The 18,867-nt window shown below is 50.1% G+C and overlaps 1 protein-coding gene across 3 annotated transcripts; it reads left to right on the forward strand.

Moving 5' to 3' along the window:
• Positions 1–5,356: 5,356 nt before the first annotated feature.
• Positions 5,357–14,844, forward strand: SELPLG (selectin P ligand). Of its 3 annotated transcripts, none has more exons than XM_039861913.1 (4): positions 5,357–5,756; positions 6,133–6,279; positions 11,716–12,212; positions 12,367–14,844. In XM_039861913.1, exons 3-4 carry the CDS (start codon positions 11,721–11,723, stop codon positions 13,057–13,059), a joined length of 1,185 nt encoding a protein of 394 aa, XP_039717847.1. In that variant the 5' UTR covers positions 5,357–5,756; positions 6,133–6,279; positions 11,716–11,720; the 3' UTR covers positions 13,060–14,844. The 3 variants fall into 3 exon arrangements, with proteins under 3 accessions (XP_039717847.1, XP_039717846.1, XP_039717845.1); XM_039861912.1 differs by having other exon boundaries at positions 11,716–12,242; positions 12,367–14,843; XM_039861911.1 differs by having other exon boundaries at positions 5,359–5,756; positions 11,716–12,252; positions 12,347–14,842.
• Positions 14,845–18,867: the final 4,023 nt, after the last annotated feature.

The raw sequence follows: 18,867 nt of genomic DNA on the forward strand, positions 1-18,867 counted from the left end.
AGGAAGGTGATTTTAGAGAGGCTGGTGGGATCTTTGAAATTAAATGTCATTTTACTTTATGCCATAGAAATGAAACTGGGAAAGAAAACCGATTTTAAGAGTCCGAGTTAGTAAAGGGTTGGGTTGGGGTGGGGGTGGAGGGAGTGTCTGGGTGAAGAACACAGCTCATGTGACAGACTTCATGGTAAGGGACCTTGGAAAGCAATGCCAATCCATTGCTGGGGGAGCCTGGGGTCAGAGAAAAAGAATTTAACTCCACTTTAGTATTCAACTCAGAGGCCAGAAGGCAGTTGAAAAGCAGTAGATGAGCCTCTTCCATTACCAGAAGGAATCCATGCACTCTTGAGTTTGGGGACTGATCACTAAGTGCTTAGGTTTTTGTGTGTGCGTGGTGGGGGGAGGGGGTTTTTGTTTTGTAATGGAGGTTTAGTTACATTTCAAAGACTAAGTGATATTTTTGGGAAAGGATATGGCAGGTTTGGAGCAGCACAGGGAAGAAATGATTCAGATAAGATCCCAGCAGGCAGTTATGGGCATAAGGAAAGCTTTGAGTTGAAAGAGACGATCATCGTTAGTATTTCAAAGGGGAAGAGAAAGGGGCTCACCTGGTACCAGGTGCTGTATGTGTGCGTGCTAGGGCTTCATATAAAAATAAGGCACCTTCACCGCCAACCTATAGATTACAGTGTAAAGGGATCACACACACGCTGCCCAAGGGCCCTGAGGTGCTGCAGAAGCTGTGAGGGCAGGTTGCCAGGTTCGTTGAGCCTCACCTCCACCAGGTGCCACCAGGTCCCAGCAGCAGGGCTCGCTTTCATTATAGCCCTGCTGTCTCACCATTCATTTCTAATATCTCCCCACTGGACACGGTTTTATTTATCTTGGCATTCACTGGGTAAATATTTTTACAGTGAGAGTGTAAAGGTCCTGGAGAAAATTGGAGTGGAGTGGATGGCCAAGTGGTCCAGCAAAGAAAGGTGTTTGCGCTCAGTGCCCTGAGGGTCGAGAAGTCAACCATCAGGATTTCAGCAACAAAATCCAAGCTTTGGGGCTATAGTGACAAGCCTGAGAACTGAGAAGTTGCCCCATAAATAACAGGAAGCTGTTGCAGGTTCATTTCCTGCTAAGATGCTCTTTGGGTTGTAAAAGGTAGACAGTTCTTCATGGTTAACAAATGCCTAGGCTGCTTACTGCTACCCTCAGCTGCAGTTCTAAAATGACAAATGAGTTCTCACTCTGGCCAGTTTCTACCAGAGGCAGTGGGGCAAAATGTCACAAAAGATGGCAGATTCCTATAGGGGATCTTTCCTTAGAGACCAAACCATTGCTTAAACTGTTTCTTCTTCTACCCACCTGTTCTTTTTTTTGCTTCCAGAGTGATATTTTCTGGAACAATCTGTCAAGATCTCAGAGATGCAGTCCAACTCTTCAGCTACCTCTATGAGAGTCCCTTGGTCCTTGCCTCCCCGCTACCTGATTCCTGTCTCTTCATATCTCGCACACAGGCCGTCAGCTTATTAACTACTCATGTTGGCTCCAACTTCAAAATACGTCCACATTCTAGCAACTTCTCATCCTCCCCACTGTTACCCCACTTGTTTGTGTCCTCCTCATCTCCGATGTGGACTGAGCCCCTACATCAGGGTTTTCCAGAGAGACAACCAATAGGATGGGCAGAAATATATAGAGAGAAAGGGATTCATTGTAAGGAATTGGCTCACACAATTATGGAGGCCAACAAGTCCAATGATCTCCAGTCATCAAACTGGAGACTCAGGAGAGCCGATGTTTCAGTTCAAGTCTGAAGGCAGAAAAGCAATGCTCGAAGGTAGTCAGGCAAGGAGTTCCCTCTCAGCCTTCCTGTTCTAGTCTGGCCTTCAACTGATTGGATGAGGCCCATCCACACTGGAGGGCAATCTGCTTTCCTCAGTCTACCGATGCAAATGTTAATCTTTTCCAGAATCACCTTCACAGACACACCCAGAGTAACATCTGACCAAATATCTGGGCACTTGGAGCCCAGTCGAAGTGACACAAAATTAACCACAGCTTCCAAACCAAGTTTCCTGTTATCCCTTGCTTTAGTCTTCTGAATACAGCAGCCAAAGTAACCTTTTAAGATATTGAGGCACAGGAGTAGGCAAACTAAGGCCCATAGGCCAAAACCAGCCTACTGGAAGTTTCTGTGTAGTCCACAAGCTAAGTGTAGTTTTTTAGATTTTTAAATGGTTGGGGGGAAGAAAGAGAATGACAAGAAAAATTTACATGAAATTCAAATTTTAGTGTCCATAAATTAATTGGAATACAGCCACACCCATTTGTTTAAGCATCATCTATGGCTGCCTTTCTACTTTAGCAGAGTTGAGTAGTTGCAGCAGAGACCCTGTGGCCACAAAGTAAAATGTTTACTGTCTGGCCCTTTAAGAAAAAATTTGCTGACCCTTATATTTAGGCTAAAAACCTTCCATAGCTTCTTATCCCACTCACAATAAGAGCAAAATTCTCATGATTGGCAGAGGCGATATGTCCCTGCAGCCTCCTCAGCCTCCTCTTCTGATTCCCCACTGTGTTCACGAATCCTCCTGTCTCTGAGCCTTCGTATGTGCTGTTCTCTGGGCCACCCATCCTTTCTCCGCTTTCCGAATTGGCACAGCTCAACACTTTACCCTCCCTCCTCTGCCATCTTCCCCGTATACCTTATTATCACCAGATCTATTGACTGGAGTTTTTGACTGTCTCCCCCAAATCGAATGTAAAGTTCGCAAGAACATCACAGCAGTACCCCAGGATCTGGCACATTGTGTCAATAAGTGTTTTGTTGAATGAATTAATTAAAAATAGACATCTGGGGTGGGGTACCTATTGGGTTGTCTGTATGACACTACTTTGCTTCCAGAATACAGTTCTCCCCTAACTACAGTTGACCCCAGACTGGGCCATTGAGCCCCTTGGAGTCACCTCCCGTGTGTCAAATCTGAATCCGAGTTGAGGAAGCCAGGGAGCTAGCAGTCCAGAGTGTAGTGATAGAGAAAGGGCTTTGGGGTCTCTTTCACTCCCTAAGTCCGTGCCTACGGTCCAGCTGCATTTCTGACTTTAAATTCCATGAGATATCCCAGGGATCCCAATGCCCCTTATGCCGATTTGAGTTGAGTTGACTCCTTTCTCATTCAGGTTTGTCTCCTTCATCAGAGCCCCTTGAGCCCTAAAATCTAGGGCTCTTCCCTGTACTGCCAGGGCCACGCCCAGGCCCTGTGCTCAGAGTGGCTGTCGGAGGCACAGATTCCTCCAGCTGCTATCATTCTTGGAAGAGCACTGAGTCTGGAGCTTGTTACTAGATTTGATTGCCTTCTGGCCTTGCAGGTTTGAGACCAGCCCCTGCGCTGGCCACCTCCAGTGCCCAAGCTGACCCCAGTCCTGGGAGCGAGCCCCTGTCCTCTTCCCCTCTGGAGATATGGCTCCACTCTGCAGGCTCCCATCCCAGAAGCCTGCTCCTGGGGCTGCCCAGATCGGCAGCCAGAAATGGCAGCTGAAGAGGAACTCCCTGAATTTCTGTTCTCATTCGAGAAGGGGAATTGCCTCCCAGCTGAGGTGGCCCCAGAGTAATCATTTCCCCTTTAAATGATTCAGATAGGCAAAATCTCAGCCTGCGAGCTGTCCCTTGAATCAAAGAGGATGTTTGGGGGGCGAGGAGGCAAGTGTGACCCCATTGTCCCCCAGCTCTGTTCTCTATTTTACGAGACTTTTGCTTTCATTTGAACAAAAGATCCTATGGCTAGCGGGCAAATTAAAAAATCACTGCCCTGGAGAGATGGACTGCACAACTAGTTTGGGAGGAAACCTGGGCTTTCTGGTCTGGCAGCTGTGGGCCCTTTCTTGAGCCTCAGCTTCCTAGGATAATGGCCACTTGGGAAGGCAAGTGTGATTCTGTGACAGACATCACCCCCATTGTCCTGCAGTTTTCTCCATTTTCAGGGAAATGGACATAGGGTCCTATAGGAAGTGGACATCACGTTTGGGAGGGGCCACAGTGAGTTCCTAGCCAATTACAAATAGAGGATCAGATTTCAACCATACCCAGTCTGTCAGATACAGTTCTTGCCCAACCACTTATTTCTAGGATTCCACGAGTGTTTAAATTTTTCCTCATTTTCCTTGACTGAGGACATAGTTGACCAGCATAGGCCTGCTAAATATCAGCTGGAAGCTAAACTTTGCTGGCTTTGGCCACCTAATGCTTCCTTTCTTTGTCTCTATGGTATTAAGGTTTCTTTAGAGCTATTCTTGTCACTGGTGTGAATAATTCCTCACTCTACCCCCATCCACATAAAACAATGGAGCAAAAAATGCCAAAAAAAAAAATGCAAGCACAGCTGGATAGGCAGTGGTGATACCGCTGGACTCAGTGTGCACTGTGATGCTGGTGTGAACACCACTTGGCAGCTACAAGAACTGTCATCCATCAGCTGATGTAAGTAAGACTGCAGTTAGTGCTCGGAGAGTCATTTAGGACTGTCCAAGAACAGGCACACCTTGGAGATACTACAGGTTCCATTCCAGACCACCGCGATAAAGCAAGTCACAAGAATGTTTGGGTTTCCCAGTGCGTATAATAGCTTTGTTTCTACTATCCTGTAGTCTAGTAAGTGTACAATAGCCTTATGTCTAAAAAACAATGTACATTAAAAATACTACTAAAAAATGCTAACCATCAATCTGAGGCTTCAGCAAGTTGTAATCTTTTCACTGGTTGAGGGTCTTGCCTCAAGGTCAGTGGCTGCTGACTGACCAGGGAGGTGGTTGCTGAAGGTTGGAGTGGCTGTGGCGAGTTCTCAAAATAAGAAATCAATGAAGTTTGTCATATCAATTCCTTTCACGAGAGGGTTCTCAAAGATCACTGGCCACAGATCGCCATAACAAATATAAGAATAATGAAAAACTTTGAAATATTGCCAGAGTGACTAAAATGTGACAGAGACACGAACTGAGCCAACGGCTATTGAAATAATGGACTTCCTCTACAAAAGGTTGCCACAAACCTTCAATTTGTTTTTTTTTAAAAAAAAACCACCGCAGTATCTGTGAAGCACAATAAAGCAAAACGTAATAAAGCAGACTATGTCTATATAAAGATACCACCCACTGTGTCTCCAGTTTTCATTTTGAAACAACTGGTATGCAAGGCAGGATGTGAGTCTCTTTTCGTACATGTTCTGAGCCCCACCTGTCAAAGCACAGGCCAGACCCTGGGACACGCCCCTTCCTCTACTTTCTTGCGAGCTCTGTGCGTTCCTAGGCCTCCCAGCCTTTGCCCATGCTCTGCTCTCTGCCTGGGCTGCCCACCCAGCCCAACCTACTTGTCATCTCAAGTGCCGCTTCTCCTAGGAAGAGTCTCCTGATGCCCCCTCCTCCACCCAGCATGGGTTAGGTGCTCCTCCTTGGCTCACCACAGGGTGAAATCACCTCATCGTCATGGTCTGTTTACTTGCCAGCTTCCCCACCAGATGAAGAGCTACTGGAGGGCTGGAGTCTGAAATTGCTTGCCATTGGATCCTGGCACATCAGCCTTGGGTGCCCGATTTGGCTAAATGAACAAATCAGGATTGAGTAAGAAAATAAGCAGGTCTTGCTCTTGTGGAACTGGCAACCAAGCTTCTCAGAGAGGTTCATGGTTGCAGCCAAAAGGACCACCAATGCACCCAGACAGAGCGTTTGGATCTCAAAAGAATGACTACATCATATCTGCAAAGCTCAGGAAGGTCTGTGTTTTGTGTTTTCTCCCCCTACTCTGTTCCTGGGAAAGAAGTGAGAATCATCCTTTTTTGCATCTGGTTACTGCCTGCCTGGGTGGGGTCCCCTCACACCTACACTCTCCATTATTCAGGGAGTAATGCTGTGGCCTTTCTCACCCTGGGCCCCCTCAACCACCGCTCCCCAGAAAGTTTCCACATGGTTCTTGGTGTTTTCATGGTTACCGGAATCCAAGGGTGACGTCAGGCTCAGCAGGCCTCTGTTTCCCACTACCACCCAGTTCTGATCAACAGTATCTCCAAAGCTGCCACAAACAAGGAGATACGCGCTGTCACGTGGCCCTGTCTTAGTAACCACATTCTCGCTTCCTTCTTTCACACACAGCCGTTGGGGGTTGGCAGAGTCTGGGACCACTGCAGCAAGGGGTGCCACAGCAGTGCCTGGTAGCGTGGGCTGGGTCTTTGTCGCCAAAACAGAGAAGCCACTTCTCCTGGGCCCACGAGGCAGCTGTCCCATGCTCTGCTGAGCACGGTAAGTGCTGGTTTGCAAAACCACAGGGAGTGGCTGGGGGAGCCCAAGGGACCAGCAGTCCTGCCTGACAGCTAAGGACAGGCCCGAGGGGCAGGCTGCAGGCATGACCGGAGCTGCAGCCCCTGGGGAGGGCAAACCGAAGCTCCGGGGCTCAGGATCAAGGTCTGCCTGGAGTCTGCGGCCTTATGCTGCTGTCTCTTCCGGATCCTGCTCCCCCTTCACTTTCATCCTGGCCTCCCCAGCAGGTTGGCCAGCAGCTGCTGCCTTAGGAGCAATCTGAATTCAAAAAATTGGAGAAATCAGGAGCATTTCCTTAGAAATCATCCTACTCCTCCTTTTATGTGTGGGACACCGAGGCCCAAAGAGGTGGAAGGATTTGCTTGGAGCAGAGCTGGGGTATGATCTGGGAGATTCCTTAGGAGCGGGTGCAGGATTTGTCTTAAAGCCGTGTAGGTTATGGGTCCATAAAAATGTTGTTTCCAAAGCTGTGTTCTTCACACTTTTTTTTTTTTTATAAGATTGAGGAAATGATATTTGTCCAAAGTATTAAAATATTAGAATTAAAATACTATAGCTAGCAAAAGAGAAAATAATAATTAGAAAACTTTTATTAATTTATATTTGGGGTGCTTTAGAGGCAAAAAGGAGAATGGGGGGCTGGTAGCTAAATCTGTGACACTGACACACACACGCGCGCGCATACACACACACACACACACACCCCCAGGGCTCTGGTTGCCTGAAATTCTCCTTTCCTCCCTCCTGGACCCTCTCGTTTTCTCCCTTCTCCCATTTGACTTTGAGTTCCCTGGGTCAGGCCTCTCGAGGCCCCTAGGACAGGGGGCTCTGGAGGTGGCTCTCTGGCTCCAGGCCCCAGAGTGGCTTTCTCAGGGCGTTGGCTGGGCTGGCCACACCCTAAATGGCAGATGCTTCCCTCAGCAGGCTTGGCTAGCAGCCAGGGGATAGTGAAACCCAAATAGGGGAAGGGGCTGGGCTGCCGGGCTTGAGTCCTTGGCCAGGTGGAGCAGAGCCTTCAGGGGGGTGGGAATCATCTGAGAACCCTGCGCCCCTTTTTTACATATGAGAAAACCAAGGCTCAGATGGGAGAAGCAGCTACTTCGGGTTGTGGGGCCCAAATGAGCTAATAATTCATTTATAGCTCTTAGACCAGGACTGGGCACATTGTCTACATTCGATAATGCAATTTACTAGCCAGAAGAGACTGAGGCTGTGCACGGCACCCAGGGCTTGCTGTGGAGACAGGTTTCTAGGGCTTCCTGCTCCAGCCCTCTGTGACTGACAATGTCACAGGTGTGTCAAAGCTGTCCTGGGGTCGGGGCTTTTTCAGAGACATGGCCTTAGATGTAGAATAATAATGACAACAGCTGGCCTTTATTGAGCACTTACTGTATACTAAACACAAAACCTGAACCAGCTCACTGGCACCCACGGCAGCCCTATGAGCTGTAGATGCTACTGTTTTCCTTGTGTTTCAGCCAGGAACCTGTGGCTCAGAGTGGTGAGTTCAGTTGCCCAAGGTCACACAGCTTGTAAGCCGCAGTCTGGGACTGGATCTGGTTTGATACTGGATTCGATCCCGAGTTGGGCAGGGGCCTGTCCTACCCGCCAGGACTTAGATCTGCACTGGGATCTGGGAGCGGGGGATGCCTGGGCCTCTGTCCGACCTACAGTAGATTTGGAGATCTTTCGATTTCTTGGAATCCCGTGGGCATCTTTTCTGAGCAGCTCGGGGTGACCACGCTAGTGCTGGGATGTGAGCCCTCCTGCAGCCCAGCCCCCCTCCCCACCCCAAGCCAGGTGGAGTTAGGGGAAGAAGCAACTTGGTTTTAGGGGGAAAGACAGGAAATGGGCACTATCTGACCCACTCCATCAGACAAGTAGAAGACAGATAGGATGTGACAGCTCTTTGTCTCTCTCTCAGAGCCCTGCACAGCCCCACTCCTGTGGTAAGTGGCTGTTTTCGCCATCTGAGGTAAAAGGTGGGGCCTGGAAGATGTGATGTTACTGCTCTGAGCCTTGCTTTCCTAATCAGTATAATGGGAATTGTAAAAGCCAGTGTGGCGTGAAGATGAATGAGGTCCCCCATATGATGAGATAATAAGAGAATCTATCTGCTGTGAGAGCTTTAACACATTCCATTACATTACAATACATTTATTTTATTAGAGTCATTGTCCCACCTGCCACACACACCGCTCATCCTCCATTCCTCTCCTCACTACCTGAGTGGCCCCTCGGAGCCACAGAACCTCTGGGAGCCTGGTTTCTTCCCGTCAAATGGTCTGATAGATAGTCAGCCGTGGCCTGGTGAGAGGCTGCTGTGTTGTGGCTCCTTCCCCTCAAAGCCCATGGGATGGGAGGCACCAGGTTGGAGTGACTGCCCATCTGGTTTGCCTGGGATTGAGGGGTATGGAGATGAGGGATTTCTAGTGCTAACCCTGGAGATGTCTGAGACAAGCTGATGGCCCTAGATAGGTACAGGCTGGGAGGTACGGGCTTTCCCAGGTGGCTTGCGTTTTATCTCAACAGGTGGGGAGGTCTCTGCTTTCTCGCAGGACCCCCCCCCCACACACCTCTAGCTTCCCTAACTGCCCACAGGGAAGATAGGGAGGTCACCACCTCTGTATCCTCCCTGAGTCTGAGGTCTCCCTTTATTCTGCTCCTTAGTCAGCACCCCCCTCAAATAAAATACCACCCCTTTTCAGGTAAAGAAATAGGTTCAGAGAGGTCGAAGTGACCTGCTCAAGGTCAGACACAGCTAAGTGGTCTCTCCTCTACCCCAGGCTGCCTCTGCATGCAGGAGACTGTGGGGATGGGTGCAAGGGTGAGGGCAGCCCAGCGCGAGAGCCCACCTGGAGAACGAGACCCTGGCCTCCTCTACGGTATCTCCTCAGCCTCCAGGCTGCAGAAAGTTGGGCCCTGATTTGCCAAGATGCCTCCCGGACTCAGAAACTTGTGGGTTGGGCCTTGCACCCCACCCTCACCCCACCACCTTTCTGCTTCTAGGAAGTGGCTAAAGGCTTGGCCTTCTAAGAACCGAGAACTGCCCAAATGTGTCTGTGTGTGTGTGGGGTTGGGGTTGGGGTTGGGAGGTGAAGCGCACATCTTTTCATAATTATGAAATATTTCTCTGAGCTGGTGGCTTCTTCCTAAATTCCTCTGCTGTACTCTGGTTTCCCTTCAGGTTATATAAATCTTTTGCCCTTTACTAAATTCCTCTGCCCTCAGGAAAGCGGGCCGAGATTAGGCCATGTACACTGCCTCATGGGGAATGCCACTGCATGTGCAAAAAATCCTCTCCCTTGAAGGTAGGTTAGGAGGCAAAGAATGTGCATGTGTGTGCGTATGTGCATGCATATGTGTGTGGGAGACACATTTATTAAGCACCTACTGTGATCCTGGAACTTTTGAATTCATCATCTTATTGCATTCTCTCAATAGCCCTACGAGATAGGTAGAGTTTGTTATCCCCATTTTACAGGTGAGAAAACTGAGACTCAGAAAGACAAATATCTGTGTCAAGGTCATGCAACTTGTAAGGGACACAGCTGGGACTCAAACATTCTTTTGTCTGACCTCATAGTGTGTGCTCTCAGTCCTGCATGGCACTTGGTATATATGGGGCTGAACTTTCTAGATTATGTGGCCTTCAAGGTCCTCCTTACTTTTACCCTGCCCTCTCTCTCCCGACTAGGTCCCCAAACCCAGCCATAATCACAGCAAGCTAAGCTCTCTGCCAAGCCTTTGCTCCTTCTGCCCCCACAGCTACATCGGATCTCTCTCCAAACCTTCCTGAATCTTCACTGAGTTCAGATCTGATCTCTGCCACTCATCAGCTATGTCTTTGAGCAGATTGCTTCACCTCTCTGAGCCTCATTCCTCCTCAGTAAAATGAAGATAATTGCGAGGGACAAGTGTTTCTGTTGCAAATATTACAAAGTTTGGTTTAAGAAATTATTTTAAGATATCATCATATTGTCATTTTAGAAACCAACATAATTCTCACAACGCGTGAAGGAGGTTGGATTGAGGCTGGAAGCTGAGGGGTCTATGAGTAAGTTGTAGTCACTCAAGGAGTGATGAGCAACTGCCCTCTGCTCCAAATCACATGAAGTGCAGGAGAAGGTACTGAAAATTATTCAGGCTCACTCTGCCCCAGGCGGTAAGGCAGGGGTTGCTGGAGGGTATCACGTCCAGGACCCAAGAATACCTGAATCCTGCCCCAGAACACAGTCGTCACTCATTACAGGATTCTCCAGAGTAAGAGTTTGAATTCCACAAACACCAGTCAGTGCCAGGGGGAACATAAGGGGAGAGAGAAAGACAAACAAGAAAGCATGAGTGTTCACAATAACAAGAAGAAAGACCAGTGGGATAGCTGAAAGGAGAGGCATTGCCTTTTCTAGTTACCTGGTCTGGAGGCCAAAGGTGATGCCAGAATGGATGGTGACCTTACCCACAGGCAAGTGAGATGACTGTCAGCTGAGGACAGGGCTGTTCTGAAAAGATTTCAGTTTTCTCCTGGACCCAGATAGTGCAGTTGATGGCCCTGGGCCCTGGAGGACTTACAGGGTAGGTTTACTGAAAGAACCAGAGTAGCAGCCCTTTGCTGGAGCTCGCCATGGGAACAAAGTGCTTTGCAAGCATCACCTCATTCCATCTCCACAATAACCTATGAGGTAGGTGCTGTCACCCCTATCATGGAAGTGAGGACATAGCCAAAGGGAGCCAGACCAAGCTGAGACATTAAGAAAGGATGAGAAAAACTGAGAATTTATGAGATAGGCCAGGGCTCTGTGGGGCGGGAGCCAAGACTGGGGCAAGCAGAACAGAGGGACGTGGTGTGGTCAGGATCAAACTCCAAGTGGCCTCAAGGGTCCAAACGAGCAGCTTGATCCTGTAGATCTGTGATCTCGAAATTCTTTTGCTCATGGACTCCATCAGCGGACAATATGTGCATATGGATTTTTTATGAATTGTGTACAGGTACTACTATAATCATGATATATATTATAAATGTATACAAAAATAGAAATTAACAAAGGGTGACCTAAAAGTTAATATAACTAGAAGCTCTACTGTGTTCTATCTACACCCCAATGGATCTTCTTGCTCACAAATAAAAAGTTTTAATCAAAAAGGATAGGGAGGCAAATAATTTCTGTGCACCATATAGAGGGAGTCAAAGGCCCTACTGGATGGATTTATTCATGGTGATAAATAGTAATAGCTGCTCTTTGCTTAGGACCTACTGTGCTCCGGCCATGTGCTGGGTAATGAGGATGCCTAAAGCCAAGTGTCTGCCCCAGACCAAACATACAGCCAACTGTGGCCATCTAGGATCACAGTGGAGAGTGCTTGGCAGGCCCAGGGGTGAAGCGGTCCTGATGTCCCTCTGTCCGTGTCTTCCTCCAGGTGCCATGCCTCTGCATCTCCTCCTGCTGCTGACCCTGCTGGGCCCTGGCAGCAGCCTCCAGCCATGGGAGACCTGGAAGGGTGGAGCCAAGGAGGCCCCAGGCCCCCTGCTTGCCCGGGGCCGGAGACAGGTGGCCACAGAAGACTTAGACCCGAACTATGATTACGGAGGCACGGACCCCCCAGAAATGCTTGAACATAGCACATGGACTGTGCTCCTGAGCCTCAAGCAGAGGGATTCTTCAGGGACTAGTACTCCTGAGCCAGCCACTCTGGAGGGAACCACAGGGCATTCTGCTCGCCTGGATACAGAAGGGGCAGATATTGGGAATCTGAGCACAGAATCGGCCACACAGGGGATTCCTGTCACACTGGGTCCTCTGACCAAAGAACTGGTCACTACAATCCCTCCCATCATGGAGGCTCCATCCACAGAAGCTCCATCCACGGAGCTGGCTACCATCAAGGACCTGTCCACGGGGCCACCAGCCATGGAGGCACTGACCACACAACCAGCCGCCACGGAGGCACTGACCACACCAAAGCCGCCACGGAGGCACTGACCACACAACCAGCAGCCAGGGAGGCACTGACAACGCGAACCAGCAGCCACGGGCACTGACGGACTAGCCACAACCCGCAGCCACGGAGGCACTGACCACGCAACCCGCAGCCACGGAGGCACTGACCACGCAACCCGCAGCCACGGAGGCACTGACTATGAAATCCACTGTTATGGAGGCTCCGTCCATGGGACCAGCAGTCATAGAGACCCTGTCCACAGAGCCGGCTGCCACAGCAGACCCTACCACGGAGCCCACTGCCACAGAGGCCATGTCCACAGATCCAGCCACCACGAAGGACCCATCCATACAACCTGCTACCACAAGGGACCTAACCACAGCCCTTCTTGTGCCCTCTCATCCTCACAGGGGAACCACCGTGTCAGCTAGCAATTCCTCTAATGGCTTCATTTACCAACGGAAAAACAGCCAGGGTCTTTCTCCCCAGAGCTCTGTGGCCCCCAGCCCCACAGGGAGTCTGGATTACATCCCGGTGAAGCAGTGCTTGCTGGCCATCCTCATTCTGGCACTGGTGGCCACCATCTTTCTTGTATGTACCGTGGTGCTGGCTGTCCGCCTCTCCCGCAAGAACCACATGTACCCTGTGCGCAATTACTCGCCTACGGAGATGGTCTGCATCTCATCCCTACTGCCTGAGGGGAGCGAGGGGCCCACAGCTACAGCCAATGGGAGCCTGCCTACCAAGGGCCAGGGCCTAAAGGTGGGGCCCGGGAAGGACCGTGAGGGGGATGACCTCACCCTGCATAGCTTCCTCCCTTAGCTCCCCCTGCCCAAACTCTTAAGCAGGACCCCTGGCCTCCTTGCTCCCTCTGCAGCCCACCAGGCCACCGCTGAGCACCCAGGCTCTATTCCACAAGTCTGGGCTTCGTCGGAGCCCCCTGGAGATGGGGATCTTTAGGGCAGGGCCCGCAGCTGCTCCAACAGGACCAAGAGCAGCCAAGGTTCCTCCTTCCTCCTGGCCATTGGAATCTTGTTCCCATGAACCCAGGAGGACTCAGGGTTTCCTGCCCCACTTCACTGTCATTGTCTTCTGGTTGCCATGGACACCATGCATTTTTTGAGATGAGTATGTTCTAGAGGCCATTTCCTGCTACTACCCAACTGGAGGCAGCTTGGGTTTTCTTGGATTCCTCTCTGGGGAGCTCAGGGTGAGGTCTCACTGTGAGGGCTGGGTCAGGTGTGGAGAGCCCGAGGTTACACCCTTCTTTGAGACTCTATGGATTAAAGCTTCCTTCTGGTGACAGAGTAACCCCGATCCTGCCCTCTCTTGCCTTCCTCTGTGTCAGTGTTGTAGGGTGGGCTCTGTCTTGTTCACTGAAGTATCCCACTGCCCAGCCCAGGGCCCAGTACAGTCCAGGCACTCAATAAATATTTGACGAACAAATGCTGGCTGAATGCTTTAAGGTGGGCGCCTCCTTCAGGTAGGGAATTGGTCTTTGCTGTTCGTATCCAGCCCTTAAGGAACTACCTGCACAGGCTGTTAGGCTGACTTCAGTATTGTCTCTTGGACACTGAACAATGGAGATATCTTGGTATCTCCTTGAGTACCCGGGGAAGGTTTCAGGCTATTTGGGGGGTAAAGGGGAGCTGGCCTCAGGGACCGCTTGATTTGACTCCCGCCATGACCCACTTCTGGCCTATGAAATTGGGTTCCCCAAATCTCAGACAAATACCCCTTCTAAACATCAATGCCAGCCTCTCCGGAAGCCCCCCATGACCTCTTCATTCCACACGAGGCCTGTCTCCCATTAACAACCAGTACCCACCCATTCCTCACACAGGTGAGCACGGCTACAGCCTACCAGGCTTTTGTACAACTCTCAGAAGTACTGACTAGCTCTCATTTAAAGTTTGGGGCCAGCAGACTTTTTCTTAAAGGGCCAGACAGTAAATATTTTAGGTTTTGCAGGCCGCATGGTCTGCAATTTCTCAACTCTGTCATCATAGCAGCATGAATGTGGCAACTGACAATATGTCATAGATAAATGGGTTTGGTTGAGTTCTATTTTAACGCTATAAACGGGCAGCAGGCTGGATTAGGCTCTACAAGTTTGCCGACCCCTGATTTAAGTATTGGGTGACCAGAGGTCTCAATTTGCCGGAGACTTTCCTGATTTTAGCACTGAAAGTTTTACATCATGGGAAATTCTGCAAGCCCAGCAAACCAGGACATTTAAACAACACTTACCATGTGCATGCATCACCACATTTGAAACCCACTTTGACCCTGAGAGTCAGATCAGAAAGCCAAGGCTTCTAGAAGTCAAGTGACTGTCTTGCTGACAGCGACAGAGGAGAGATTCAGACTCTTAATCTTCTACCTCCCAATGCCTTGTAGTCATTTTCCTGCAGGGAGGAGGAAGCTGCCGCTTAGGGCGCACACTGCTCTGCCTTCCAGGAGAGGAGAAAAATTCATCTTGGGAGACTTTTCCTCTTCTAGAAAAGCACCTCCAGCAGCCTCATTGGAAGTGAAGGACCCCACCCCTCCAGGACATAACCTGCAAAGAGGGAGTTCAAATAGAGCATTGAGTCTGGAGGTACTGGCTGCAGCTCAGGAAAGAGGGTTGTGGGGGAAGAGGAGAGACTGGGGAAAGGCAGGAGGGAACATGGCCTGCAGGGAGCTGTGGGGGACAGAATTGGTGAGACGTGGAGCAGTGCCTGCCCCTCCCCGAACCTCTACAACCGGTAGGATACACAAGAAGGTGAGTTCGAGGTGCTTTGGTGGCGGCCATGGTGGAAGAGGGGTGTCCACTGTGGGCTGGGATGGCTAACCCTGGAGAAGGAGAGCTGATGTGTTGGAAGCAACATGAGTTCACTTCTCCTTCGAGAACGATCAGAAAAATCAGCTAGAGGAGATCCACATTATGGGGTTGCGGCCCCAGAGGCTGAAAGACTGGGGAGAAATCTGAATAGTCTTCCCAGAGCCTCATCAGCCAGTCCTTCTGGCAGGCAGGGAGCAGATCTTCCTTTTTCCTGAGAGCTTCTGGAGGGTCTGGCTTTCCGTCTACTTCTCCAAGATGTGGGGTTTACGTTGGCTAGCATCAGTGATGATGGGTGCTTAAAGCTGCCACCAGGGGGCACCCGCCACCAGCTCTTAGAGCCATTGGCAGCCCTGAGCTTCTGTGTGGTGTTTGAGGATGAAGGAGGAGAGACTGTGTATGCAGGACCCAGTTACAAACCCTGACCGGTGCTGGTAAATGTTTAACAACTGGCTCCTTGGGCAGATTGGTACCCGAGCCATGATCTGTAGTCCATTTCCTTGGTGTAAATACTCCCATGGCTGATTTTGAGCAAACAATCATTGTAGAAGATGATACAAAAAAAATGTAAATCATCTCAAGAGCATAGATAATAGTAGAATGTAGTAAAAATATTTAGAAAGTGACGGGTTTTGAGTATTGTAGACCTCTGTTTTTAATGTAATATAATTTAACATGAAATAACTGGCTCACAAAATTCTGAAGATCTAACAATTGGCTCTTGGAGATGGGTAGTCTGGCTCCTGGATTTCACTGTGGCCCTTCCCCTACCCGGACCTCCCTTGGCCCTTGAACATCAGCACCTGCATCGCCCCATTCATCCATGTAGCAAATATATCCTGAACATGAACATCTGCAATATCTCCACGAGTCCCTTCAAATTGCCTAGGAAGAAGGAACTGGTTAGTATCTCTCCCATTACACAGAAGAGGAAACTGAGGCCCAGAGAGGTGAAGTCACTTACCCCAGGTCATGCATGAGGATCCATGATTGGAACCCAGGCCTGACTCAGTAAGCCATGTTCTTACCACTATGTCATGCTGTCCTCGAGATCACAGTGGAGTTCTAGGGGAATACCATGCCCCAAACTCTCACCCCCATTGACCAGCTCTGGGGCCTGGAAGTCCCCAGCAGTCACCCTTTGCGGTTCCTGGTTGCTGAGGGAAGACATTGGTACTTGGGAGGATGACAAAGTTGAACTCAGCCCCCTCCTTGCAGAGAGCAAGACACAGCAGAGCTGGGGCTTAGGATGAAGAACGATGCCTGCGGGCAAGGAGCTGGCATTTATTGGGCACTGACTACATGCCTGGCCCCAATCCAAACACTTTACCTACATGACCTCACTTAGGCCCCTTAACAGCCTCATGATATGGGTATAATAATTACTCCGTTTTACTGCAGGGGAAACTGAGGTTCAGAAAGCTGGACCACTCACTCCAGCAGAATTCGCTGCTAAGGAACTAGACTCTGCTGACTTCAGCTCTGATGACAAGGAAGGAAGGCGGGTAGACGGGAAATGGGGGAGGAGGGCATGCTAACTTTATTCCAGGCCCCTTCTGCCTTATGAGCTGAGGCCGCCAGCCCTGCAGGTGGTTCATCCAGTAGCCGATCTGGGCAGAGGTTTCCCAAATGCACCCTCCATATCCTACCCCCATCGCCACTCAGCCAAACCCCGTAACTTCATTGGCATTCTATGCCTGGCACTGTGCTAGGTCCTGGGATGCCAGGTGAGCAGGAGAGGACTGGTGATTCCCTTTGAGACTCATGAGTCCAGAGGAAGAGAGAGATTAATCTAATGATCACCCAGAGAAATATCAGATTATGGCAGGGCCCAGAGCCCAGAGGAGAGGTGCTGGGGTTCTGAGCATGTGCAATGTGGCCAGACCTTAGGGTTGGGGTGGGGAGGAGTCAGGAGAATGTTTGAGACTTGAAAGATGCAGAGTTGACTTGGGAGGGTGGACATAGAGAAAAGAATGTTCCAGGCATCAAGAACAGCATGGAGAACAGGGGAGTGCATTGAGGGAGTAGACGAGACTGGGGTGGCTGGAAGGGACCAGAGTGGCTGTAGGGAGGAAGGTGGGCTGTGTGTGGGTGAAGGGGGCCTGGGCCAGAGTGTTGGTGCAATCAAGAGCATCGAGAAGGACCACACCTCTGTGTGTGAGGCGTCACGTGAATTCAGGATCCAAAAAAGGTTGGCCGTGAGGACATATGTGCGACATGCCGCTCTCCCCTTCCCCCCTAGAGGTTAGAGGTGGGCAGAGCTCTGATTGCTGGGCTTTTAGGGACACTCAGCCTCTTGCCTGGACACTCACTCCACATGTGGTCCCCAAGCACCAGGTGGTGCGCATTTGCAGGTGGGAATAGTGACTCAGTTTCTAGTGTGATCCTGGCACAGAGCAGATGACTGGGACGTGTTTGTGGACTATTCCAACAACTGGGAATGGATAAAGATAAGTAAGGCAGCCTCAGTCTATGATAAATAGAATGTTATTCGGCAATTGAAAAGAATATTTTTGAAGAAAACATAGAAAAATGCCTATGATGTAATATTAAGTGAACTCCGAGTTTCAGTTTCCTCCTTTGTGAAATGAGATAATAATAGTGTCACTTTGTAAGGGTATTGGGAGGATTAGTGAGACAAGGCACAGAAAGCTCTTGGCCCAATGCCTGGCACAGGGCAAGTGCTCAACAAATCATAGTTATAGTATTAGGATGACCAAATGTAGAAAAAAGACTGAAAGGAAGTATAGTAAATTGTTAAGAGAGGCCAGCCATCGAGTGTAGGGATTGCTTCTTTTGACTTTTCTGTGTTTTCCTAATACTTGTCAATGGACAGAACCAAACCATAAGTGTTAGGAAATCTGGGGGTCCCAGGCCTCACCAGCTGGTGGGTAGGACCATCTTCCTATAGCTATTAGCACCCACACAGGAAGACTGTAAGCCAGCGGTCCTCACCTGGGGGCGATTTTGACTCCCATTGGACATTTGACAGTGTCTGGAGATACTTTTTGATTGTCACTGCTGAAGGGTATGCTGCTGGCATCTAGTAGGTGGTCCGGGATGCCGCGAAACATCCTATTATGAACATGACGGCTCCCCACAGCAGAGAGGTGTCTGGTCCCAAATCCCAACAGTGTTGAAGTGGAGAAACCTTGTTTTTCCCACTCAGCAGTGAGAGTGCCACAGAACTGGCACCCCCATGACCAAGATCAGCAGAACAAGAAAGCTTCCTCTGAGCCTCATAGCTGGATAGCCTCCGTGCTGCTTTTCCCAAGAAAGGAGGAGAGCAGAATGATCCCACAGCAGACCAGAGCATCCAGGTGGCCCAGACATAGTGCCGTTTCCCGGGCACGTGGACCCTGCCCGGGGAGCTCCGTGTGGGTGAACCAAGCATGCCTCCAGACTCAGCACTATGTCTGGGCTGCCCCTGCTCTCATGGGGGTGCTCTTTCAGGAGACCCTGTCATCCTGACTCGTGTCTGGTCTCTGGGCCACCAAGACGGACAGGTTTCAAGTGATTTCACCCAGAGTTTCAGCAGCCCCTCAGCAAATCACTGGATACAAATGAATATATAGGAGAGTGGGGTCTCTCTAACCTCTGGGGCCTCATCTTCCATACCTGTGAAATGGGGAGAAGTGTCTGGGGTGGGAGGGTGAAATGAGCATGGACTTGGCTCAGCAACCATCCTAGGAGGAACAGTCCCTGGCTACGGGGCAGGCGTGGACTATTTGAGGGGCACCATGGAGGCCTCCACGTCCCCTCAAGCCGCGAAGCCCCGCCCATGTGGTTTGGGGAGCTAGCCTCAGCCC

The sequence above is a fragment of the Pteropus medius genome, unplaced genomic scaffold (assembly GCF_902729225.1).
Source record: "Pteropus medius unplaced genomic scaffold, Ma_sr-lr_union100, whole genome shotgun sequence".
Classification (NCBI taxonomy): Eukaryota; Metazoa; Chordata; class Mammalia; order Chiroptera; family Pteropodidae; genus Pteropus; species Pteropus medius.

What these genes read in the sequence shown, in the direction of transcription:
- SELPLG (XM_039861911.1), top strand. Translation starts at nt 11,721, where the DNA reads ATGCCTCTGCATCTCCTCCTGCTGCTGACCCTGCTGGGCCCTGGCAGC. An exon ending in CGCCACGGAGGCACTGACCA is followed by an intron (nt 12,253 to 12,346) that starts CACCAAAGCCGC and finishes TGACGGACTAGC; the next exon opens with CACAACCCGCAGCCACGGAG.